The 24,018-nt window shown below is 45.2% G+C and overlaps 1 protein-coding gene across 1 annotated transcript; it reads right to left on the bottom strand.

The window, feature by feature from the left end:
• Nucleotides 1-1,366: 1,366 nt before the first annotated feature.
• FZD4 (frizzled class receptor 4) lies at nt 1,367-10,652 on the bottom strand. The gene is made up of 2 exons (XM_019643559.1): nt 10,021-10,652; nt 1,367-7,828 (listed from the first exon to the last, which is right to left on the bottom strand). Exons 1-2 carry the CDS (start codon nt 10,303-10,305, stop codon nt 6,500-6,502), a joined length of 1,614 nt encoding a protein of 537 aa, XP_019499104.1. The 5' UTR covers nt 10,306-10,652; the 3' UTR covers nt 1,367-6,499.
• Between the last annotated feature and the right edge of the window lie 13,366 nt (nt 10,653-24,018).

The raw sequence follows: 24,018 nt of genomic DNA, 5'->3' as shown, positions 1-24,018 counted from the left end.
CATGCTTCCCTTCATTTATTGTTTGAGATTAAAAAGTACAATAGCCATCTCCAGAGAAGAACAGTAGTGTAGATCCTTGTGCTCTGGGTTTTTCATTCACACCCAAACAGGTAAAACTAATGGGTGGAAATCAATTTGAAGGCAAACCAAGAGGGCAGACATTCTCCTCTGGGACATCAGCAGACATCTCCAATGGCAGTGATTCATTCCCCTTCCCTCTGTATCTGTGTGGTCCCCGGCAATGTTCTGATGATGGCTTTGAATTTCCTTTGTCTAATGGCTTTTCTGGATATGGGGACACAGACCCCCAACCTATAAAATTAGCTGAAAAAGCCATTTTCCTGGCTGACTGATGTGACATACTCCCATGTCGTTTACACAAAACAGAACTATTGTATAGCCAGAAAAAAAATTTTAATAAAAATCTACAGTCAAAAAATATAATAAGGGCCGGCCGAGTGGTTCAGTTGGTTAAGAGCTCGCCTGGGAGCACCAGCTCTGAGCAGCAGGGCCCCGGTTCAGATCCCACATTGAGGGCCAGTGACACTGCCCCCTCTACAGCTAAGATGGTGAACAACAGCTCAACCTGGAGCTGGGCTGCCATGAGTCGCCGGCGACGGCGTAGGCTGCAACGGGGCTGCAGTGGGCTGCCATGAGCTACTTGAGTGGCTGGCAGCCAGCGTGAGTGGCTGGCAGCGGGTGAGAGCTGCTGTGAGCCGCAGTGAGCAGCCAACCAATGACCAGCAACCGATTGCCTCACCGAGGAAGAGCGCAATGATCATACCAACATGGGCCAGTGAAGCAACATCCTCCACAACTAGACTGAAGAACAAAAACAGCAATTTGTCTGTTCTCCTTCCTCATTTCCCCTACGCTGTTCCCCTCCCCCAATTCCCCAATAAAATCTTAAAAAAAAAAAAATATATATATATATATATATATATCTCCCCTTTGTTAAGAGGCCTGAAGCTCTAGCAGTGATAGACAAACTTTTTTCAGGCCACCAGATTAAGTCAAAGGGACTTGGAAGTTATATAAAAATGGCCACACATACTGGAAATGCCATGAGGTGTCATGGGATGACAGCTTGAGAACTATAGTTATGTCCAAAGCATCATGTGACTACTGGAGTGTTACTGATGACCACAGTAGTGATAAATTCTATTGACCTTGGACCCTGGGGGTTTGCTGACCCAGGAGAAATCCCAGAGGGGAAAAATAGCACCAGCAAAAATGAAACAAAGAGGCTCTCAGAAAGAGGCTCTCAATCTGCCCTGCAAACCAAATTCTCTCTTTCTCACTGCTGGGTATGCGTGCTTCCCAGGGACTATCATACACCATCAGGAAATTGCCAAATCACACACCATGTAATAAACAAAACTTTATTTTCCTTTAATACAAAAATTAAATAGCAAAGTTTATTTTATTTTTTTTGTACAGCGATAAATTAGAAATTTACAGTACAGACATCAATGCAAACATACATTTGTACATCCTTAAAAGCAGGGTCCACTTCCTTTGATGTTCAGCAATTCATTCAGGGCATGTGTAGCTGGGGTTTTCCTGGTACCTCTATGTCGAACATCTGAAAGTCCCCAGGTTGGCCTCGAGGTGGCTGGAGCTGCAGGGTGGCACAGGGGTCCAGGAAAAGGCCACAGAGCACTAGCTTGACTGCTGCATGAGCAGGCTGAATCACATTTCATCTTTTCACGGATCACAGCTGGTATATATTCCACCCTTCCTATCAAGAGGTCGAGGGGCCTTCATCCTCAGACCCTGTAAAGTCTTACAACATCCCTGTGAGGTAGGAAAAAATTCAGAACCACCAGATGCCCCACTGGGAGAGACCTAGAAAGCAGCCTGCCCCTCCCAAAGCCCAAGCAGGGCCTGAGCCCATTCACAGGGTGTGGAAAGGTGCATACCTGGGAGAGAAGGTGGGCTCAGCAGTCAGGGGGCAGGGCCACTCTTGCCCCTCTTCTCAGAAGCCTTCTGGGATGACAGTGGTCATGTACTGACTATTGGAGGGGATCAGGGAGCTACAAAAGCTTGTAAGAAAAATAGGCCCTCTACCAATGGTCTGGGCAAATACTGGGAATTTGCTCATGCAAAGAAGGGAAATAAGGTAACTCAGAAATAGGAACAGACTACTATAGGACAATTGGGCTTGCCAAGGGGAAGAGGCCTGCCGGGGGGTCCAGGGTTCACATCCCTGCTGGTCATGTCCAGTGTGCCATTACTGCACAAGTGCATAGCAAGAGGCAGCAGCAGAGAACTCTGAGCAGGCCACAGTGAAGCCAAATCCATTATTTAAGGCTCTGGTATCTGATACCTGGGAGTAGCAAAATGCTCTCCTAGGAGTTTCCAAGATCTAAGACGTAGGCCCAGAGGAAAACGATAACCTGAGTCCCCTGCCAGACATGATACAAACCCAGACAGGGACTTGGAACCCAAATACAATAAAGGAACAAAAAGAACTGTCCAAGTCCAGTGACTCTAAATACTTGGCTGAAACTGCAACTCTCTCCAATCTCCTCCATCACAGAGTGAAATTCATGATGTAGGTAGATTTTCGGGGGCTCCTTCCAAAGTCTGTGCTATGTTGCTCTCTTTCCTAACTGTGGCTGAGGCCACCTCACCAGAAGCCAAAGATAGCACCACACTGGTGAAATCCCCTTCAATTGAGTCCACCCTCTAGGGCTGAGGCTGTCCAGTTCCTCTTTGCATCCTCATGTCCCACCCAGCTTGGTTTCCAAAACAGTAAGCACTCAATTCAGTGACCAGAAGGCTGAGGGGGCCCAGCGAGGACAGAGCTGGGGGTGATGGTTAAAGCCAAAGTTCAGAACTACTAGATACAGAAGTTTCCCGCATTCTGAATTTGAGGGGTGCAGGTAAGGGAGCGACTGGGGAAAGGAAAGTGAGAGATATCTCAGGGAAATAAAAAGTGTGTCACCCCCTTCTCCGGTTTCAGTTCCCTGAGCAAGCTGCCAGTTCAGAAGCAGTCTCAGAGATCAGGAAACAGGTCTCCATAGAGGAAAAAGGATATGAATCAACCAAGTAGCTCAACCAGATGGTTCTGGCCAGTTCCACCCTACCCTATGTTCATCTGCCCTGAGATGTGACCTTTATAAAGGAGGAGAAAGGAGTTTGCCAGAGAGGAGGCTGGACAGAGGTCTGGACAGGTCCTTGGGCCCTGCTGAATAAAATCTCTGGAGGCCAAGGCATTGTGTAGGAAGTTACAAGCATACCTACTTATTCTAGATTGCAGAGAAAGGAAAACAACCGTAACCTTCTCCCTAGCAAGATGCTGTCCGCAGATTTACTTGTAGAAGTCACATGGAGCACCCCAAGCCCTGAGCTGCCTATCCCCAAAGCCACATTAGATGTGGGAGCTCACGTCCTTACAGCCAATTTTCATAGTCTTCCCAGGGGGTTTCCACAGAGCCCACGGTGAAACAGAACTGATACTTTCTGTCAAAACCCCTGTCATTGATTTGCAGGGAATCCTGGGAAGGGATGGGAGATGCGTTAAAGGTAGAAAGACCCAGGAAGAGGTTTATGGGGCGGAGACAGTGAATCAGATGGCAACCCAGAGGCCCCTGCACCTTTACCAAACCAACAGCGAAGTTCAGCAGAGCCAGGAGCACCCCCAGTCTAGGTCAGTTAGAAAAACAGAGCTTATCCTTTGTGACATCCCCTAAGGTGCCTAACACAGAGCTTTACACACAGTTGGCACTCAATACATGTGCTGATAATTGACTTTTTTTTTTTTAAACAAAACCAACTTAAGAGGTGATGAAGTCACTTCAAGGTTATTGGTAACTGACTCCTCACCACAAGCTCCTTTCCTGAAACCAGAAACACTCTCCATTGTCTGGAATGTGAAAGGAAAGGCCTATAACCCTGCGACATTGCTAAGGCGACTAATCCAGCCTCTTGATCCAATATACTTCCTCCTGCAAAGGCAAGAGATTTGTTAGAAAGATGGTAAAGCCCCGAAAGTTGTCAGGGCACTAGCTCCAGAACTCTATGTCCAGGTTCGCTCAAGTACGCTTATTGTTATTATTATTATTTCATAGTTCACAAATATTGAGCACCTACTCTGTTTGGCCCGCTGCTAGGTGCTGCCTTGGTCACACAATCACTGAAACGTTACAAAGAAAACTGCATTACAAACCCTTGCACTCAAACAGCAAGGCCAGTGCCTGGCTGCACGGTCCTTCTTCCCTTGCCTGGTCCAGAGTCTCTGCACAACTCCCAAGATACTAGAGTGGAGCGTGAGTAAGGGCAGGCTCTGCCCCCGGGTGCATGTTCCTCGGCGCTGGCCAGCGATGGGAACTGTCTGCACGCAGCCTGGGGAGTTCACATTGTACATTTCATAGACAATGTAGTCTCAGATGGAGTTCAACTGGTCCTTCTGGGGATCCTTTCTCATGCTCCTGAAGCCCTGACCCGGAGGCCAGCCAAGGTACTCAGGCTTGGGACACACAGCAGGCCACCCCCAGCCCCCATGCCCACTTAGCATCTGTCTCTAAAGCCCCAAGACTTTCCCTTCCAGAATGTGCAACAGACCTTACACGCATCTTCATCTCAGACAACTCAAGAGCCACACAAAAACAGAGGGAGGAAGGAAGGAGAATGTCAAACCATGGGCATAAAGTTCAAACAAACAAACAAACAAACAAGAAGCCATGCTTACTTCCAGTATCTGACCACCTATTTGGATTTTTTTGAGTCCCTGGAGATGTTTTTCCACTAAGAAATGTGATAAAGGAGTTTTCCTACTGCTTAAAAAAAAATGGGGGGGGGTGCATGAATAAATAAGTAAATGAGTCATTGCGAAGTAGTTGCTGAAGCAAAGACAGGTATGAGTTACAAGGAGAGCAACCTGTGACAGTGTCAACAATTTGTCCCAGAGATCTGGCGATTAGAAGGCCTAAGGCAGGTTAAGAAAAAGGCGAGTTACAATTTTAAAAGAACTGCAACTTTTGAGAGGCTGCTAGGGGGTACCCCCCCCCCTTGTCAGGAACATAAAGCATAAATTTTAAAAGCTCTGGATACCTCCACAAAAGGCAATTAAGACCTGTGCTGTTAGAGTTTGCAGTTCATTTCATAGGGTCTACACTTTATTCGCTACTAACCAATCAGCTCCTGGCTGACATTCTAGAGATTCATTAGGCACCATATAAATACTCCAGGCCACACTGCCTCCAATGAAATCTTATAAGGAGCCTTGGCCAATTACTGGGAAACAATTATGCACCAAGTCGTTGGATTAGCTGTCTTTAGTTCCCTCTGCAAAATTGAAAAAGTCTCCATTGTGGTAAGTAGACCAGACTCTTCTGATAACATTCTTATGCTAAAAGAAAAAAGAAGGCACTATCATTCGGAGAATGCAAGTTGACCACAGTTTGAAAGTCAGTTGAGTATACTATTATGTCATGGTCCAAGAATGTGCTTTTAATTGTAATTGACACACACAAATTACACAGTTAATCTGTGTGAATGCAAAGTTGCCAAGAAATTTAACATTTTAGCTCTTCCAGACTGGCGTCTGCATAGATGCAATCACACAAAGTAAAATATATTAAGTCCCCATTGCTCAATGCAACAGGTCTCTGGGGTCGGTAAGGTAAGTCGACTTGGTAAATCTCATTTTCCTCTGAATTAAGTGATTGTCAGAAAGTGAATCACCCTTCCTTTTCCCCCTCATTAGGCATGCTGCAGTGCAAAAATTCCTATAAAAATACCTATTTTGAGTAATTAATGTAAAATGAAAAAAAGAACAGCAGCAGCTTGAACAGGCTGAAATTTAAGAAGAGAAGAAAAATCCACTGGATACCTTATGTGTGTTTGTACAGTACTTTTGTTTGTTCAAACAATTCTGTTTTATGACAAAGGCACTGAAAGATCCTGACACCACCTCTTGGGAGAGCAATCCACAAGTTCTAAACAGCAGACAGTGCAGCACAGAAAAATGTTTATGTTAGATCAGCCAAACTATAAAACTCTTGTAACACTTCTCTGAACCCAGCATTTCCAGTGTTTATAGATTGCTTTGCTATCTGAAAGACCAGTTAGTATTTAAAATTTTTAAAGGGTTAAAAAAATTAAGCTTTCTCCCTGCACATTACCTACTCACAGCTCAAATCCCACCCTGCTGGGAAACACAGCACCGCCTTGGACCTCCTGGAATCTAGGCAGGACCTCCACGCTCCAAGCTGCGACCTGCTAAAGTGATCAATGTTATGATTTTTCACAGCTTTGAAAGCCTCTAACTGGCTTTTCCATTTTGGATCATTCCAAAGTCTGCAGCAAAATCATTAGTTTTATGATGCTGGGGGGAGGAGGGGAGTCATGGTAGGTTGGGGGGGGGTGTCACTTAACCGTGCAGCTAGTTTGTTCACACTGAGATTTGTTGCATGAAACTTTTGGTAGCATTTGCATCAAAATGCTGGCATTTCCTTCTTTAAAATTTGGAAAGCGTGGAGGTTGGCTAGATTTATACCACAGTTTCATTGCCTTTCCCAGGCTTCACCCAACCATTCCCCCTCTTTTCTCTCTTTACCTTCCCAGAATTCACCAATCTGTTGGAACACTTCTGCCACGTGTGGAGAGTTTTGGCAGACCAAATCCACATGCCTGAAGTGATGCCCACCAGCAAAGACATAAAAATTTTCAACATTTCAACTGCCATATTGGAGTCATCTGCAGAATACCGGAAGAGCGCCCAGTTAGAGATTTCATAGAAATAACAGGCAATCACGCAGGTTGCAGGGACCGTGTACAGGACTGAGAAGACTCCAATCTTGACCATCAGCCTTTCCAACTTGTCTGTCTTTGTTCCATCCTTTTGAAGATTTGACCGAATTTTGAACAATGCCACCAAACCTGCAGCAATGAACAAAGTTCCGATCACCAAGTAGGTGAAGAGGGGGGCCACCACAAAGCCGGTGAGGGCATCAAGGTTTTGGTTCCCGACATAGCACAGGCCGGTGAGTTCGTCTGCATCCACTAGTCTCATGATCAAGATGACAATGGTTTTCACTGCAGGAATGGCCCAGGCTGCAATGTGGAAATAAGAGCTGTGCATTTCAATGGCTTCATGACCCCATTTGAGCCCCGCTGCCAAAAACCAAGTGAGTGTCAGAATAACCCACCAGATGGAACTGGCCATTCCAAAAAAGTACATCAGCAAGAAAATGATTGCACATCCTGTGTTCTTAAGTCCTTCTTGGATGAGAACAGGTTCTGCTGCCTCTTCAAAATCGCAGGATATCCTCTCCCGGCCTACAGTCAGCCTGACAATATAAGCAATGCTATAAATATTATAGCACATACTGAGAAATATGATGGGGCGCTCAGGGTAGGAAAACCTGGAAGAATCGATCAGGAAGGTCAGCACGGTGAAGGCGGTGGAGATGAAGCACAGGCTAGCCCACACGGCCATCCAGATATCGGTGAATTCCTTGGCCGAGCGGCTGTACAAGCCGGCATCGTAGCCACACTTGAGAACGCAGTTCAGGCTCCTTTTCACCCAGATGTACTGATCAGAATTGGTTCCCACAGAGTGGCACTCTTCCCCAGGCTGGATGGGGGTTTTGTGAGGTAACGGCACTTCCTCGTCACCTGGCCCTTCCATGCACATATGGTTGTGGTCATTCTGTGGTGGGAACTTGCTGCAGTTCAGGCTCTCGGGCCAGGCAAATCCAAATTCCTTCAGGACAGGTTCACAGCGTCTCTTGACCGAAAGGCACATGCCACCGCATGGGCCAATGGGGATGTTGATCTTCTCTGTGCACATTGGCACATACACAGAACAAAGGAAGAACTGGAAAAGTAATGAAATGAACAAAGAAAACAGTGACTTGGAAGCATAACCAAATGCTTGCACAAAGCTGAGTTGTGAACACTTCCAGGCAAAAAGTACATATCAACTTTTAAACCAGCCTACAAGGAGTCCGACCATTTTTTGCTGACCTCAAACAAGGGTGCCCGATAATCCATCACTTACACACCTCCTTTTTTTGGTCCTAGTAATCCTTCCCAGGAGAACATAATAAAAATGTATAAAAAGGACCCAAAGAAATATATAATCTCTTTTTGTACAACACTTAAAAGAAAGAAAACTTAAAAACCTGACTTTGAGTCTCCCTTGCTTTTCAGCTACTATTTGAAAGAGTTGAACAGACTAATCAAACGACTTAGTCATTTAGATGATTGGGGTGATTTAGTTTTATCCCCACTTCTTTATCACCATAAAAATAAATGTCAAAAAATATGTAGATCCAGATTTTCTCCTGTTAATATTCTCTCTTTTCCTCTACTTTATCCCTTAAAATTATTTTTTAAATCAGTCCCACAATGAAACATAAAATGTCCTAATTAAGGCACTGTTACACCTAAGAATGGGATGCAGGTTGAGGTCTCTGGTCGTGGAGGAGGTTGAGGGGGGGGTGGTTTGGCCAGGTTTCCGTAATGAATAATAATGAAGCACAATAGGAAAATAGCAATGTTAAGTCCCTGAAACTGCAACACCAGTAGGGGAGAGTCCAGTTGCTGTCCTCAATTCCTCCAGCATTGATAAACAGTCTGCTTGGCTCCTTACAGATGTTGTCTATGAAGTTTAGAGTTACAAGTAACTATTTTCCAGCATGTAAAGGGATCCCAGTCTTGTCCTTCAAAACAGCTTGGCTGCTTCCCCAGGATACATGTAATTAAAAATATATATCCCCGCAAAAGCTGTTTCTCCAACAAAATTGCCACTGATGTCAGGATATGTTCTGTTTCCAAACTGAGAGCTAGAGGGATCATTTCTGAAGCTTTTAGAACCTCGTTCTAAAGTTCTGAAACTTCCAAAGGGACATTTCACCAGCAACGGGTCTAATTTCAACCATCTTTCTGTAACCACAATCCAAGTTTTAAAATGACATATATATATATATATATATATATATATATATATATATATATATATATATATATATATATCCATGCACCTATTAAGTAAGCTGCCAGTTTCTTATCTCTCAGAAGTTACAACCAGAACCACAGATATTGGAAGCTTTTAGCCTGGACAACTAGCCCCTATTATTTTCCCCAACTTCTCTCTTTTCTAAATTTCTGAAAATCACTCATAGCCTTGCCAAACAAAACAAAACCAGTGTTAACACTTTTTAAAACTTCCTTTCAGGTCCTTTTCTTTTCCAATGAATTGGTGGTTGTTTTTGTAAGATTATAATCACCATGTATATGCAAATTCTTTCTGCACTTACTGTTGTAGGATGAACATTTTCTGTATCATTACATAAGCTTTAACATTTTAAATAACTGCAATACTAATAATAATCTTTCAATATACAAACAACCTTCTTGGAGCTTAACCATACCATCACTTTTTTCCCAAGCTGTGTTTTTTCCCCCTCCAAGTACTAAACCTGCCGTCAACCCTGAAGAACAAATGAACTCAAGCCAATCCAACAGTTCCTTCCTGAATGACCTCTAAAATCATGTGGCGCGGCACGAGGAGGGGACATTCCGCAGAAAACCGCGCAGTGTTGTTTCATTTAATAAACCACCCCAAAATACGGGGGGAGAAATGAGGTCGGTGAGGGAGAGGTTCCCAGTTCCTTATCTCTTCTTCCAAGTCTTAGCTGCAGCTGGCTGCCCTGCCGGGGACTCGCCCACTGAGCAGCGGCGGCCAGAATCCTTGGCAAAGATAACCCTCAGCTCCACTGGGGTTAGGGGCTTGGCCAGACACGGGTGGGCAAGGGAGAAAAACGGAAGGGCGGGGTGTAAGAGTGGGTTCTTTCGCAGGCCAGATGACTTACACAACGTTTTGGCTTCCAGTCCCTGAGAAGGGACAGAAAAGTGGGGGTGGGGATGGAAATCATTTTTTCAGGATAGTTATACCCTTCAGCCTAGGAAGGCAGTAGGGGGCTCGACTTGGCAAGGGCTCCACGGAGTTAATTTCGGGTGTCCCTGCCCAAGGGGTCCCGCCAGGGTGGGGGTGGGGGCGCCCACCTGCAGCTGGCTGGAGCAGCCGTACTGGATGAGCGGCGTGAAAGTTGTCAGCTGCAGCTCGGCGTCCGTCTGCAGCTCGTGCCCAACCAGGTTGGGCATCTTGGTCACGTTGTAGCCCAGGTTCTGGCACATGGAGATGCGGATGGGGTCGCAGCGCCGCTCCTCCTCGTCCCCGAAGCCCCAAGCCGGCCCCAGGAGCAGCGGCAACAGCAGCAGCAGCCGCAGACTGAGACCGACGCCCCCGGGCGCCCCTAGGACGCTCGGCCCTGCGCCCCGCCAGGCCATGGCCAGAGCCGGGGGCAGCAGCGGCGGCGGCGGCGGGGGCTGCTCCAGCAGACACCCCCAGTTTGCACCCGGACTCTGACTGCCCGCGCTGCTCCCAGCTCCCGGGCAGAGTGTGATACAGCTCCAAGGGCGATGAGGGGGCAGCGGCGGCTCTCCAGCAGCTGCGCGCAACTGTGTGGGATATTAGACTTCCAGGGCCGAAGCCGAGGGACAGAATGCGAGGGTCATGGCTGCAGGCGGCGAGCCCCCAACCCAGCACCGGCCGTGTCCGATCGGAGTCTCCCCAAAGCCCGCCAGCACACAGCGCCGCGCCGCTCTAACTGCTCTAGCCCTCCGCGGTGCTAGAGGTTCGCTGGGCGGTAGCGGGCCGAGACGGACAGCGCACCTCCCCAATGGCCCGGCGCCGTGGGCAGCGAGGGGCGGAGCCGCTCTGGTGCAGGAGTGGTCAGGCCCCGCCCTCCGGCGGCTCTCCAGGGTCCCTCCCTCTTCTCTGCTGAGCGCCCCGCCCCGCTTCCCGGCTCTCACTTTTCCTCCCACCCGGCTCGCGGCGTTCAGGGGCCAGGCGGGGATGGAGCCGAGTCGCTCCGGCCGGGCGAGCCTGCCCCTCTCCCCTCCCAGGTGAGAAATGCTCCCAGATAGGTCGGCTCCCTTTCCTTTACTTCTTCCAGCTGTCACCTCCGCCGGTGGCCACCTCCCCGTCTGGCAGACAAACGTACACAAAGAACACGGGATTTGGATTTACAAAGATTGTGACTTTAAACCCCGGCTGTGTGAACTTGAGCAAATTGCTCAACCTCTGGGCGTCGGTTTCCTCATCCGTAAAGAGAATTAGGAGGATTAGAGATAATGCGTAAAATGCTTAGCACGATGACTAGTACAGCGAAAGCTCGTACTTGTTTTCACCCCTGACTTGCTTGGTTGGAAGCCCGGCCCCCATCTCCCTGCCCCCAGGCTGGGCCGACCCGCGCCCGAGAGCTGCCTGTCTGCAGCCGCGAGTGGGGGAGGCGCCCGGGAGCAGCCGACCAGCCGACGGTCTCGCGCTCCGATTTCCTCGCCGTATGAAATGAAATTCCACAGGGGGATTCGAAAGGAAATGAGACCGGGACGCTCCGTGCTTCTCGGCCCGCCGCCCTTCCTGTCTCGGGGACACGGTTTCTAAATAAGGTTGGGAGGGTGAGAGGGCGGGAGGGGAGAGGCTTGACCTGTGCAGGAGGAGCGGGGTGAGGGGAGCCAAGAAGGCGCACAACCACCGGTGCTCCCTTCTCCCAGCCTCCCAGGCAGCCCTCCTCTGAAGCTTGCATCCCTTTCCAATGTATTCTGCTCCTGCGTAGGGTCCTGGGGATCACGCGACCGGTGTTTTCCATCCAACTTTCCCCTGTCATTCCTAGCTCTTCCTACCCCCGCCCCCTGGGACGGAGCTTTTTGCAAGTTCACCCTCTCCGGTTTGGGCCCGTGAAACCCTCAGCAGGTGGATTCCTAAACCATTTACGTGTTGCTTTACTGTGGTCAAGTTATTGCGTGTCTCTGAGCCTCAAATTGGCCATCTGTAAATGAGGAAGTTGATGTCTACCCCACACAGTTGTTCTAGGAATTAAATGAGAGAATGCCTGTAAATCGTTTCGCACAGTGCCTGGCACATAGTAAGTGCCGATAACCTTGGTTGTTGTTGTGGGACAGCCTCCTGCTTGTCAGCATGGTGCCAAAAGACATCTCTGGCAGACCAGGTCTGAGGATCTGGTAAAGAGCTTTACTTTTTTTTTCTGAGATCTTTTTGTCCAACACTTGCCACTGTTTTCCTGGGGCTTGGTGACAGGGACCACATTTTTGTACATGTTTGTATCCTCCCATTTCTGCTAAGTCTGGCACATGGCAGAGGCTGTGTGTAAGTTGGAAGGATGTCTGTACCACTAATGTGGTGCTCATATTCTGTTTTTGTATTTTTAGTTTTCTTTTCTTATATTGGCAAATAAACTTGGCTGAGGGCAAGAATGGAATCAACATTTTTTGGTATTTGGCTCTGTGCCTAGAACTGTTTTGGGCACAAAGAAGCTGCATTATCTCCAGCCATCATCATCATCTCCCAGGGAAGGAGACTCCATTAGTCCCTGGAAGAGATGAAGAAACAGGCTAGAACCAAAGGGAAAGTTAGAAAATGAAAGATCAACCAAACCAGAGCTCAAAAGAGGCCTTTCAAAGATGAGGAATAGGATTGTTTTCCCAGAAGAGTTCCCAGCTGGAAATCTACATACTCAGCAAACAGTAGGGTTGAATCTTCTGTAAGCCTGTGCTGAGTAATGCATGAGACCATTGGCCTACAGTGATGAATGAATGATTAGATGTATAAATCAAATGAATAGATGATCCCCACCCTCTAGGAACTCACAGGAGGAGACAAAGAATAAACAGACAATTGTAACTCATTGTAATAAGTGCACAGAGAGAGAATTGTGGGCAAATTGAAAGTAGAGGTAGCTAAGTTTGGAGGGCTGCTCCAAGAGGGACGGCCTGCAGGATTCTGAGCTACTCAACAAAACAGAGTTAGTATGCAATTGGCACTTCTCCTAGGGCACTTGCAGGGAGGAGAGAGGGGTTTGCTTTGTGCTCAACATAAGTGTACATGGTTTATTAAACAATGACCTCCATGAGGTCAAGAAGCAGGCACTGTCCCTTGCACAGGACCTGGTACACAGGGGGAACATCATTAATGTTGGGTGAAGGAATACTATTATCAAATCGATAACACATAACTCACATAAAACCTGTCCTCTGTGCCAGATACTATATTACATGCTTTACATGCATATTATCTCATTTATTTTGCACGATAGTTTGAGAAAACTGATGTTCTGAGAGGTCAAGCAATTTGCCCAAAAATCACACAGTAAGTGACAGGAAAGGACTCAGTTGCATGTCTGCCTGGCCCAGAAGTCAGTGTGCAGTGCATGGTACTGCTCTCATAGAGGAAACTCTTGACACTCAATATACTCCATAGTTAAAGATGACTCTTTTGTGATCTGGGCCTCTTATACCTGGCCCTGGCATCCCTGCCTCAGGTTGCTTGAAGCAACTGTCTCCTTTGAGAACACTCAAGATGAAGCCCCTTCCCTGTCAGAAGCTTTTCCTGTCAACAGCTTTTCTTTCCCGGCATGGAGCTCATGGCAGGTATTTTCCAAAAAAGAAAGCCAGGGGAATCACATTTCAGTCTGAATGTGGAAAGAAAACAAAGACCACAACTTAGAGCTAAGTCTGAATGGCCTGGAGCCCCTCAGCCTCCCTCTCACAGAGTGGTTTATAGTCGCCAGTCTGCTCCTGGTGACAGGCATGGCATGTTTGTCTTTGTTGCAGAAAATACTTCCAGGCAGAGGGCTAGCCACCCTGTGACATGCAGAGCATTTAGGAGAGGAGTAGGAGATAGGGACCTGTGAACAGAACCTTCTATTAACCTAAAAGGCAAGCCATGGACCCCTAGTGGCTCTAGTCTGAGTGCCTGGGCAGCTTCCTCCATTCACTCTCTGAGTAATAAAGATGCACACAGCACACTTTGGAGCCGCAACAAACATGACTTCAGGGGCCTGGTAGGCAGCTGGAGGGCTCTCCATTTGCATCTAATGAGAGGCTAGGTTCTAATTAACTCCTGTGATGTGTTAATTTTTCAACCTGACGTTTTCTGCTCTAGTAGATTCTTGTAATGGTTCCAAAATTAAAGACTGCATTTGAAGACTAGCATTTAGGTTAACATCCACCACCTAGGGGTGGGGGTGAGGGGCCCGTAAACATCCTTTCCCTCCTAAGGAAAACCTCTCATTTGCTGTTTTTTGCTAACCCAATTAAGTGCTGAAGTAGTCATCCCAGAGCCTGCTTTTTATTTTCTGCTAAACAATCCAACTAATCCATATTCAGTAGCTTCCAAGAAAAGTCTTATTCCAACCACTCATGAAGAAACCAGCTTCTTTGAATCTGGACAGAACATTTAGAACTCACAAAGAGCTGTCTTGATAGAAAATGCGAGAAAGTGGTTCATAATTATCCTGTTTAGTTTTTGAGGGGAGAATTCACTGGGACTAAAACCTCATAAGGAGGAACAACAAAAATCTAGGGAGAAGCCATGTCACATCCCATCAGTTGACAGGTAGTCTGGGCGTTACATCTCCCCCTGCACCCAAACTAGTTCTGAAACAAAAATGTGTGTACTAAGTAAAGCAGAAGGGAACACTAATCTGCTCAAAGTGGAGGAATGAGAGGCACTGAGGGGTTAATTAACAGTTCTTAAGTGGCAGAGCCAAACCCTCTTCTTATCCATTACACCACTAGCCAGCAGAGAAGAATCCAGTGACCACAGATCTCTTGCATGTCAAGGACTCAAAGCCCTGTTCCTCCCACCACGCATAAGATAGTACACAGGACATTCTTATTTGTTGGTGGTGATGGTTTAATATGTAAATGGACAACCAAGAGCCTCTGCAGGAGGCAAAAAATCATGTAAACGCACTTTGTAAGTACCTCTACAACCACATTTCATTTCCATAGTCATCAGTCAAGCCATTAGGAAGTGTTTAGTGATGGGTTATTGTGAGCATGTCATTGAGTGGGGAACTGGGAGATACGCAGACATGTAAAAGATGGTCCCTGCCTTCAAGGAAGTTACAGTCACATTGGAGATTAAGACATGGGACCCAGACTGAAACAAACCTCTTTAAAGATAAGTGCTCTTTCTTGAGGTCCCTTACTCTAGTATAAGTTTGTTTTGGGCGGTTTTGTTTTATTTGTTTGTTTGTTTGGTCTCCTTCACAAACCTCTGAGGTCAGATGCTGTGTCTTCTTTGCCGTTTTGCTCTTGAAGAGCAAAGAAAAACACTACCTGACCCATAGAAGGCACTTAGATACTTGTTGAACAAAGAAATGATTGGTTCAGGCTATAAGTCCTCTAATTCTTCAGAAAAAGAGAGGCTTTATTATGTGCTGAGTATAGGTGACCCCCAAAATACAACCTAACTGGTTTCAGAATGATGGCCAAGTCTATTCTATCAAGCACTCCTATAAGACAGCTTTCAGCTTTCGTCTGAACTTGGATGTTTTGCCAATCATTTATTTTCCTTTTCTATTTCACTGTGCCGATTCTTAAATCTTTTAAGATAGAACAATGCCTTGGCCACAATTGTTTGATTTGAAGCCTGTTTCTTTACATCATGAATCAGCTCAAGACATTTTCTTATTACTGCTCATTGGATAGTTAACTACTCATCTCATCGTCAGCTGAGACCACTGGGAATCATATATGCCATAAGATAGGTGACAAGTAGGGGTCTCAAGCCAAAGGATCATCTGTAAGTGGTAAATTTGGAATGGGAGCTTTACTATGAGGGGTGCGTGAGTTTCCAAGAGACCCAGGGAAGCATGAAAAGGAAGGCATCTGAATAATAGTTTGATAGGCAGCACTTCCATCAGTTGATACAGGTGACAATGAACAGGAATAAAAATGATGCTAAAATAATGACCAAAGGCTGAACCAGCCACCTGCTGTAGATAAGCATGAACTAGACTCCACAAAGTTTCAGGTGGTGGTTTAAAAACATAGCCTCAAATCCTTCAATGTTCTTGCCTTTTGCAGGGCATAGTTTATGTTCCCTCCCCTTGAATCTGGGAGGGCTTGTGACGTCTTCAACCAGCAGAGTACACTGTAAGTGACACTGGGTGACTTCCAAAATCACAGTATAAAAGGCCATACTGTTTTTACCTTATTTGCTGGGAAATTTACTGTGGAGCTCTGAGCAGCCTTGTAAGTAAGTAGTCCAACTACCTTGACCACTGTGCAGGAGAGACCACATATAGGCTTTCCAGGTGATAGTCCCAGATGAGCTTGTTCTTTAACCATCACAGGCCAAGTGCCAGAAATGTAAATGAAGAAGCCATCTTAGAAGCGGATTCTCTGGCCCCAGCTGTTCCTACCCTCAGATGTTTGAGTCATCCCAGCCCAGACATTGTGGGGCATGGAAGAACCATCCTTGCTGTGCCCTTTTCCAATTCCTGACACAAAATCCATGGTGATTATTGTTTTATGCCTATCTTAGTCCATTTGGGCTACTATAACAAAATACCACAGCCTGGGTGGCTCATAAACAGAAAGTTATTTCTCACAGTTCTGGATGCTGAGAAGTCCAAGATCAAGGCACAAGCAGACTCAGTGTCTGGTGACGGCCCACTTCCTGGTGCATAGATGATCGTCTTTTTGGTGTGTTCTCACATGGCAGGAGGGATGGGGGAACTCTCTGGGGTCTCTTTTATAAGGGCACTAATCCCTTTCATGAAAGCTCTGTCCTCATGACCTAATCACCTCCCAAATAGCCCACCTCCAACAGATTGAGGATGATGATTTCAACATAGGAATTTAGGGGTGAAACAAATATTCAGGCTATTGCAATGCTTATAGATTTAAGTTGGTTTGTTATTCAACAACATATCACCAGAACAGAATTAAGTAACAAGATATCAAAGGAGAGTGTGACTCAGTTAGAAAAAGAATGACTGTCACCCAGAGATGGATAAAAGGACTTTAAATTCTCTCTTTGGAGCAAGATAGCATGTTTTCCATTGCATGAGGGGCAGTTGGGTCCTGTTAAGTGAAAGAATGATTTTTGCTATTGTCTCTATTTGGAAATTAAGTATGGGTAAAGGGAGTGTGTATGAATGCTAAGTTGACAAGGAGTGGACTCTGGTAGCTTTGTACTGTATCAATTTAGCTACAGTGGAACTATGTTTCCCAGAATTCCCTTTTCTACATGATTCCAGAGTGGGATTGGCCACAAGAGAGATTGGTACGCAACTGGGGAGGTGGAAGTAAAGCAGCATTTTATGCTCTGAAAGGTCAGTGTTGAGTGTCAGGCACAATGGCACTGTTTGCCCTTGGTTTTGTTGCCCCCCATAACATTGTTTTCTGGGTGCAAAATGTATTATAGGGTATTAGAACTACAAGGAATCTTTGATGATCAGCTAATTCTTTGCTTACTCATTAGGGTAAAGTTAATCCTTTAACAGGTATGTATTTATTGAGTTCTTACAGTATGTGCTGCTAAGGTAACCAAACTGCTCCCCTAAACAGGTATTAAGGATGACTCATTTATCACATCCTGGGAATTTCCAGATGCCTGCATTTTTCTCTGATTTTTCTTCAGCAGCCCTCAATTTTTTCAGTTTCAAGAATTTGACTGAATTTTAGGCTTCCCTACCTTAGTTTTCCTCCGTTATCTTGTTTGCCTTCAAGAATCCATTCCTGGGGTTTCATTTCCATTCTAAAACGAGAAGAAGGGATCCATTTTAAGAAATCAATTTTCAGATACATGCAAAGAAACAGTAGCAGGTGATAGCATCTTTTTAGACTACCAGAGACCAAGAAGGAGCCTTCCAGAGCATCTGCTTCCAAACCCCACAAGAAGCTGAGACCCAATTGGTAGAGGAGACTTGTCCAAGACAGGGTTAGAACTAGATATCTTTACCCTGCCTCCAGGATGCTTTCCACCATATGACACTGTCTTCCTTCCATCCTTTTGCCCAGGGAACAAGGATTACTATAGAAATGAGGCTTTGGGTAAACAGCAGCAGACCCATTAATCGGACCTGAGGTTTCGGACTGTGTATGCAGGAAGCTAGGTCATAGATTCCTCTGTATATCCAGGTCCTTTTTCTTTCTCAATAATTCTGCGACACTGAAACATTCACATGCTAAGAATGACTAGAGCTGCCTTGCCTGCCTGCCCTTCAGAGTGGCCAATCCCACCTCTAACTCAGCTATCCCATTTCTCCTTCCTCTTTGTCCAAACATTGTATTTCAGAAAAGCTGTATCGAGTGACTTTCTCATTTCTGCTTCTGTGACTGTCTTAAGCCTCCCTTGATGGGTGAACCAAGGCATCTCTACTAATTAAGTCTGACTTATGAGTATACCTTCCCTATGAGGCCAGCATGAAGGAGTTATGTGGCTCAGATAATGTTAGAACTGGAAGATACTCTTAGAGACCAAGGAGCCTACCTCATCACCTCATTTGCAGACAAATATGGATACAGAGAGAAAAGGAAATGTTAATTGACTGTCCACTTTGATACTGCTGGCTAGACTTGAAGCAAGGCTAGAACCCAAGCCTTTGGGCATCACAGATCAGTCCTTACTACATCATGCTGAAGCCTTGGCACTTAGAACACGACACAATGAGTCCCTGGGAAAGGGTGTTGACTGACTGACAATGTCTTCCAGCAAGGAAATCAGGAAATTCTGTTTCCTTGTTAGAATTAAGCCCCACCATAGTAACTTTACAGGAAAAACAAAAGCAATAACAAAATTCCTTTTTCATCCTAGGTCTTTTGTGAGACTTAAAGAGATATATATATGGAGGTCCTTACACTGGGCTTGGAAAGTTCTGTTAGTGTTTCTTCACCTGTTTGTTGTGGCATTGACTTAAAACTTGCCTGCGTTGTTGAACTTAAATCCAAGTTTTCTCCCCTCCTCATTCTAAAGGTAAGTTTTCTGTGGCTCTTAGTAAGGATGATGCTACGGTCAAATTACAGGGGCATAATTCAGCTTGTATTCTAGGTGAATAATGCCCTCTGGAGTTGTACCTTTATATGATGGTAGGGCAGCAAATAATACCTAAAATGCTTTACATACACTAAGTTAATCTGATACTCTAAAGATAAGGATTGTTGTTACAATATGTCTATCAGTGGCAGAAAAGGAAATTTGGAGAGACTAAGGCACTTGCCCAAGGCGACGGTACAGGGTAGAATTGGGTCTATCCACAAATAGACCTGTAAATAGAGCAAGCAAATTAGAGCCAGAAAGATCTGATTGGAAATTCTAACTTGACAGTGTACTAGCTGTGTGATACTGACCAACTCTTATCTTTCTGAGCCTCAGTGTCTATATCTTTAAAATGGGGGCAATAGAAATTATGGCCGACTTGGCTGGTTGTTTAGCCAATAATCCCTCCCCCTCCAATCCACACCTTCCTTACTTTTTAACAACAATGTATCAATATGAAGTGATTCAGAGGAAGATGAGCTATTTCCTAGTCTAGGGCATGGGGTAACATCTTTCGCCTTGTATGTGATCCGGTTAGGAATGGTCATATGACATAATTCTAGCCAATGAGATGAAGAAGAAATGGGGGGCATAGGGTTGAAGGGCCCATCTTTTGGGACATTTTTCCTAATATCTTCCTCTTCTTACTTCAGCTTTTGGATGTTGTGTGAGGATGTGATGACTGGAATTGTGCTGCCATCTTACTGTCAAAAGAGTATAGGCCAAATGCTGAAAGTAAATATGTGGTTAATTTTATGTGTCAGCTTGACTGTGCCACAGGGTGCCAAGATATTTTGATTAAACACTATTCTGGGTGTTTCTGTGAGAGTATTTTTTGCGTGAGTTTAACATTTAAATCAATAGATCAAGTAAAGCAGACTGCTCTCCCTAATATGGGTCAGCCTAAATAGAATAAAAAGGCTGATCTTCCCCTGAAATGGGGAAATTCCTCCTGCTTTACTGCCTTCAAGCTAGGACATTGGGTTTTTTCCCTGCCTTCAGTTTTGAATTGAACTATTGGCTCTTTCTGGGTGTCAAGACTGACAGCCTTCAGATTGGAACTATATCAGTTTTCCCGGGTCTCCAGTTTGCCAGCTCACCCTGCAGTCAGCCTCCATGCCCAATTCGTTATTCTCTCTCTTTCTCTCTCTCTCTCTCCCTCCCACCCTCTCTCTTTAATACAATGAAAGAGTGGAAAGATGGAAAGAAACTGGACTTTTGCAGATATGATGGAGCTACTCAATCAACCCCAGTAATCCTTATGTCTGGACTTGTGGTTAAGTGAGATAATGCATTCTTCTTGTTGTTTAAGCCACTTTTAGTTGGGTTTCCTATTTCTTGTACCTGAAGACATTGTAACTGACCCAGTAATCAAGCCAGTAGACTTGTTGTGAACATTTAATGGTGGTCAGTATAGATTAATTCTCTTCTCAGCACCTAAATTATAGTGCAAGACTCTCTCCTTACTAATAATAATTCCTTAAGTAGTATAGACTTTTGTTTGTCACAGAGTGCTTCCCTAGGCATTCTTTTACTATAGTGTGAATTTCTTGAAGATCGAGACCACGTTTAATTAACCTATAGCTCTATCTTCTAGCACAGGAGTTGAATGTGTCTTAGACAATACCTTTTAATTGACTTCTTTGTTGATGCTCACTTGGGAGTAATTACCTAGGATCTGAGCAAAGTGAACTTGACACAATGCTAGATGTGTACCTCATAGTGTAGGATAGCTCAATTTGATTCTTTGATTGGCAAACCTTATGTTGAGAGTGATGTGCTTATGTGTTAACTGCTATTTTCTAAGGCCTAGCCTATATTAAAGGCATCATTAACTTAGTAGCCCATCATGTGGACAGTCCCTGATGTTAGGATTGCCACCAAGGACAGAATTAGGTTGCTTGGAAGGACTTGGGTAACCCAGGGCTCTAGGAAGAGCAATAGAAAATACTAAATGTGATTCTAAAAAGCAAAGAAGAATTTATGGATAGATAACTATCACCCAGCTGCCCCTGCCTGCTGGAAGATATGTTCTTCTATATAGCATCCACCAGAAACAAGAACAGGAGAAGAAAGGAGGGTCCCTATGAGAGATAACTTTGTGTATGTGTTGGGGGAATGGGGTGTGGAGTAGAGGGAGGTTATCAAGGGAGAGGAAGCCTATGGCTGTTTGTATCTTTGGGCTTCTTCCAAGAGGAAGAGCCTCTCTAAGGAATGCTCACCTCTCTACCATGACTCCCATGTAGATTTTGTGAATGAAAGCAATCCTTGACCAAGATACGTACCCTTCTTTATGGTCACAAGCCTGTAAGGAAGTGATTAATATCATTTCAACAGCTATTCCCAAATTTAACCTCTAGAGAGTCTAAAATCTAGAAGGTCAGGTGTATGGCTTAGGAAATTGCATTTTCCATGTAGTATCTCAAGTAATGGTATCAAGGTAGAGTCTGATATAGGAACATCTGAGCCAGGCACCTTGAGGATATACCTGCCAGCTAATTACTATGGCCTGAAATATCTTTGTCAGGCTTTATTTGTGAGGGTAGGGCATGTATTCTCTTCAGGAGGTCCTCACTCATGGTCCCCTCTGCCCACAAGAGGAACCTTCAACCTGAGCAAAGGGCATGCACAATGTCAGGGCTACTTCCAGCCCACTTTTTGTAAGAACTAGTAAAAATATCCCCTCTGGGTGGATATTGTCTGTGGGGTTCTTGGCTTGGTGAGAGAAGCAAGGCTGGGTTTCAGCTTCGCTTGCCCACAGTGGGGTGCCTTTGCACACTGTACAATCTGCTCAACCATACAGGATGGACTTATGTTATATGGGACCCTCCCATTGGTTTTCACCAAGTGAGGATCAGAGTAATCTGAGGATTAATAAAAAAATATTAAAATATCTTTATGAGGGTCCCCAATAGAGCCATAAAATAAACAGCATCCTTTTTTTTTCCATTGGATTCAAAGTAAGTTGAATAAGTAAGCCAAAAATATTACCTTTACTCACGGGAGAGGCTAGACTGACCAGTAGATGCTACAGCTCTAGTACAGGAAAATAGGTACCCTTTATTCTCTGACTAGTATATACCAGCACTGAGTTGACACTACTTCTAACTGTCCCTCAACAACTTTGGGAGGTAAATATTATGGTCCCCATTTTGTAGCTGAGAAAACTGAGTAAGTTGGAGGAGAATGCAAACCCAGGCCTGGCTCAACCCAAAGCTCGCATCCTCGTACTTGGCACTGCCCCTTCTGGAGAAGCAGCTGGAACATCTACAACCCAAACCAGCAATTCTTGAGATTTCCAGAATTGTCCTCTGGCAGCGTTTTTTCCTTTCCCCAGGGTTCTCCTTTGGCACAAGCCGAAGGCTTGGCTCCTCCAGCTGATGGAGAAATGTGTAAAGCCTCAAGTCCTCCAATTCCAGGTTATTTTTCATTGCCCCTGGGAGCACTAGGTCTAAGGCCAGCACGGATGTACTATTTTGAAACCAAGTGCATTTCTCAGAAAACTCAGGCATAGTGCCATTTCAAGGATCTATTTTATATCATCACCCAGGTCTCTGGTCCCACAGTGCAGTGTCACTGCTGCTGACCTTCAGTCTGGGCTTGGCAGCCTCTGGAGAAGAGCTGCTTTGTCCAGCGTTTGCCTCCCAAGCATGTGGGGAAAACCACATTCACTGACCCAAAGGGCCGTTTTTCCTCATTATAAAGATCCGTTTTTCCATGGGCTCATTCTTGTCTTAGGTTCCTTAGAAGCAGTGCTTGAGATGAGTTGTGTTTAAGTGATTTATGGAGTGTTTTCAAGGAGAACGAGAATGAGAGAAACAAGGTAGGACAGGGAAAGGGGGCGAAACAAGATTTTGACTTCAGCGGGAGCCTGGCTTCAGCTTGATCCTGTGGGAAGCTCAAATTGTACCACAGGGTTAGTCTCGCCTTAAGGTTAGGAGGGCTAGGATACAAAAGGCTGTACCCCCCAGGACGGGCAGTTGTTGGCTGTGGAAGCCATGTGCCTATATGCATGTGCACGTAGCCTCCTGGTCTTCCTCCTAGCCACGGGCAATTCTCCAGGGAAGTGAGTAGCTGTGAGTTGTCTTTGCCAACTCTCCCAACAGCTCAGAGAGGCTGCCTGGGTGCAGTAGTTGGTAAAAGGGATCCGGACAGGGCACCAACAGCAGTTCTGAATCCTAAGACACAAAAATCATTTGGATCTGAGTATTAGTTCATTCATCTCAGAATTCCCAGAGATTACATATTCCTCATTTATGTATTCCTTTCTACACATTTCATTGATGAGCAAACCAAGGCAAAAATCACGTAGCAAAACAGTCCTACAGTTTCAGTAGCTGCGAGTAAAGATAATGTTCAAGCAGCTGTCACCGTATTTCAACATTTCAGCCAGCCTGCTGAAATACATAACTGTGACTGCTACAACATAAATTCCATTTTATATCCTTTCATGACCAACAATACTGCATATGGTTCAATCTTACAGTATGACCAATAGGTGGCACCAGAAACACCCACACTTATTCCAGCAAATTTATGTATTATGTATGTATTTGCTAAAATTTTAGCTCCTCTCTACTTAGATTTTTCATGTTGAAAAGGCACTCATAACATTAAATCCAAACCCAAACTTGGTAACTTACAGCTTCCCATTTGATCTTTGACCTGTTTCTAATAGGGTTATTTGAGTGTGAAAGAAAAAAATGGGGTGATAGGGCCAGTGAATTCAGAAAGAAAACATCTATTCATTAGCAAAAGGAAGGAAAAAAGACTGAGTCCTGCATCCTTTTCCTTCAAGGTCTCTTGAGTGTAGAAATGCCGAAGATTATTAGGAAATATTTGAATAACAGGATAAAAAAGTCAAGGATACCGCCTCCAAAACATGAACTTTATTCCCCACTGAAAACAGACTTGGATGGCAACCAAGCTGCTCAAGGATCGCCCTGGCCAATATCTGACCATAGGGTTCCACTCTGGGAAAGGTCTCTGAGTCCACGGTTCACCATTTTCAAGTTGGTTTCTTTCAAAGTTTGTGCTATATTGTTGGTGAGGGGAAGATGGGGTGGGGGTCGAGGGTGGTGCTGCATATTCCAATTTGTTTTCAACCATCGAGCATTCACTCTTTTCCTACACCAGGTTGTTCCAAG

Source organism: Hipposideros armiger, unplaced genomic scaffold, assembly GCF_001890085.2.
Source record: "Hipposideros armiger isolate ML-2016 unplaced genomic scaffold, ASM189008v1 scaffold_79, whole genome shotgun sequence".
NCBI lineage: Eukaryota > Metazoa > Chordata > Mammalia > Chiroptera > Hipposideridae > Hipposideros > Hipposideros armiger.
Note: the sequence above shows the minus strand (reverse complement) of the source record. Positions and strands in the feature narration are given on the sequence as shown.

Excerpts from the sequence above, each read along its gene's own strand:
- FZD4 (XM_019643559.1), bottom strand. The coding sequence starts at position 10,305 with ATGGCCTGGCGGGGCGCAGGGCCGAGCGTCCTAGGGGCGCCCGGGGGC. Across the intron at positions 7,829-10,020 it reads GCTGCTCCAGCCAGCTGCAG|TTCTTCCTTTGTTCTGTGTA; the intron begins GTGGGCGCCCCC and ends TTACTTTTCCAG.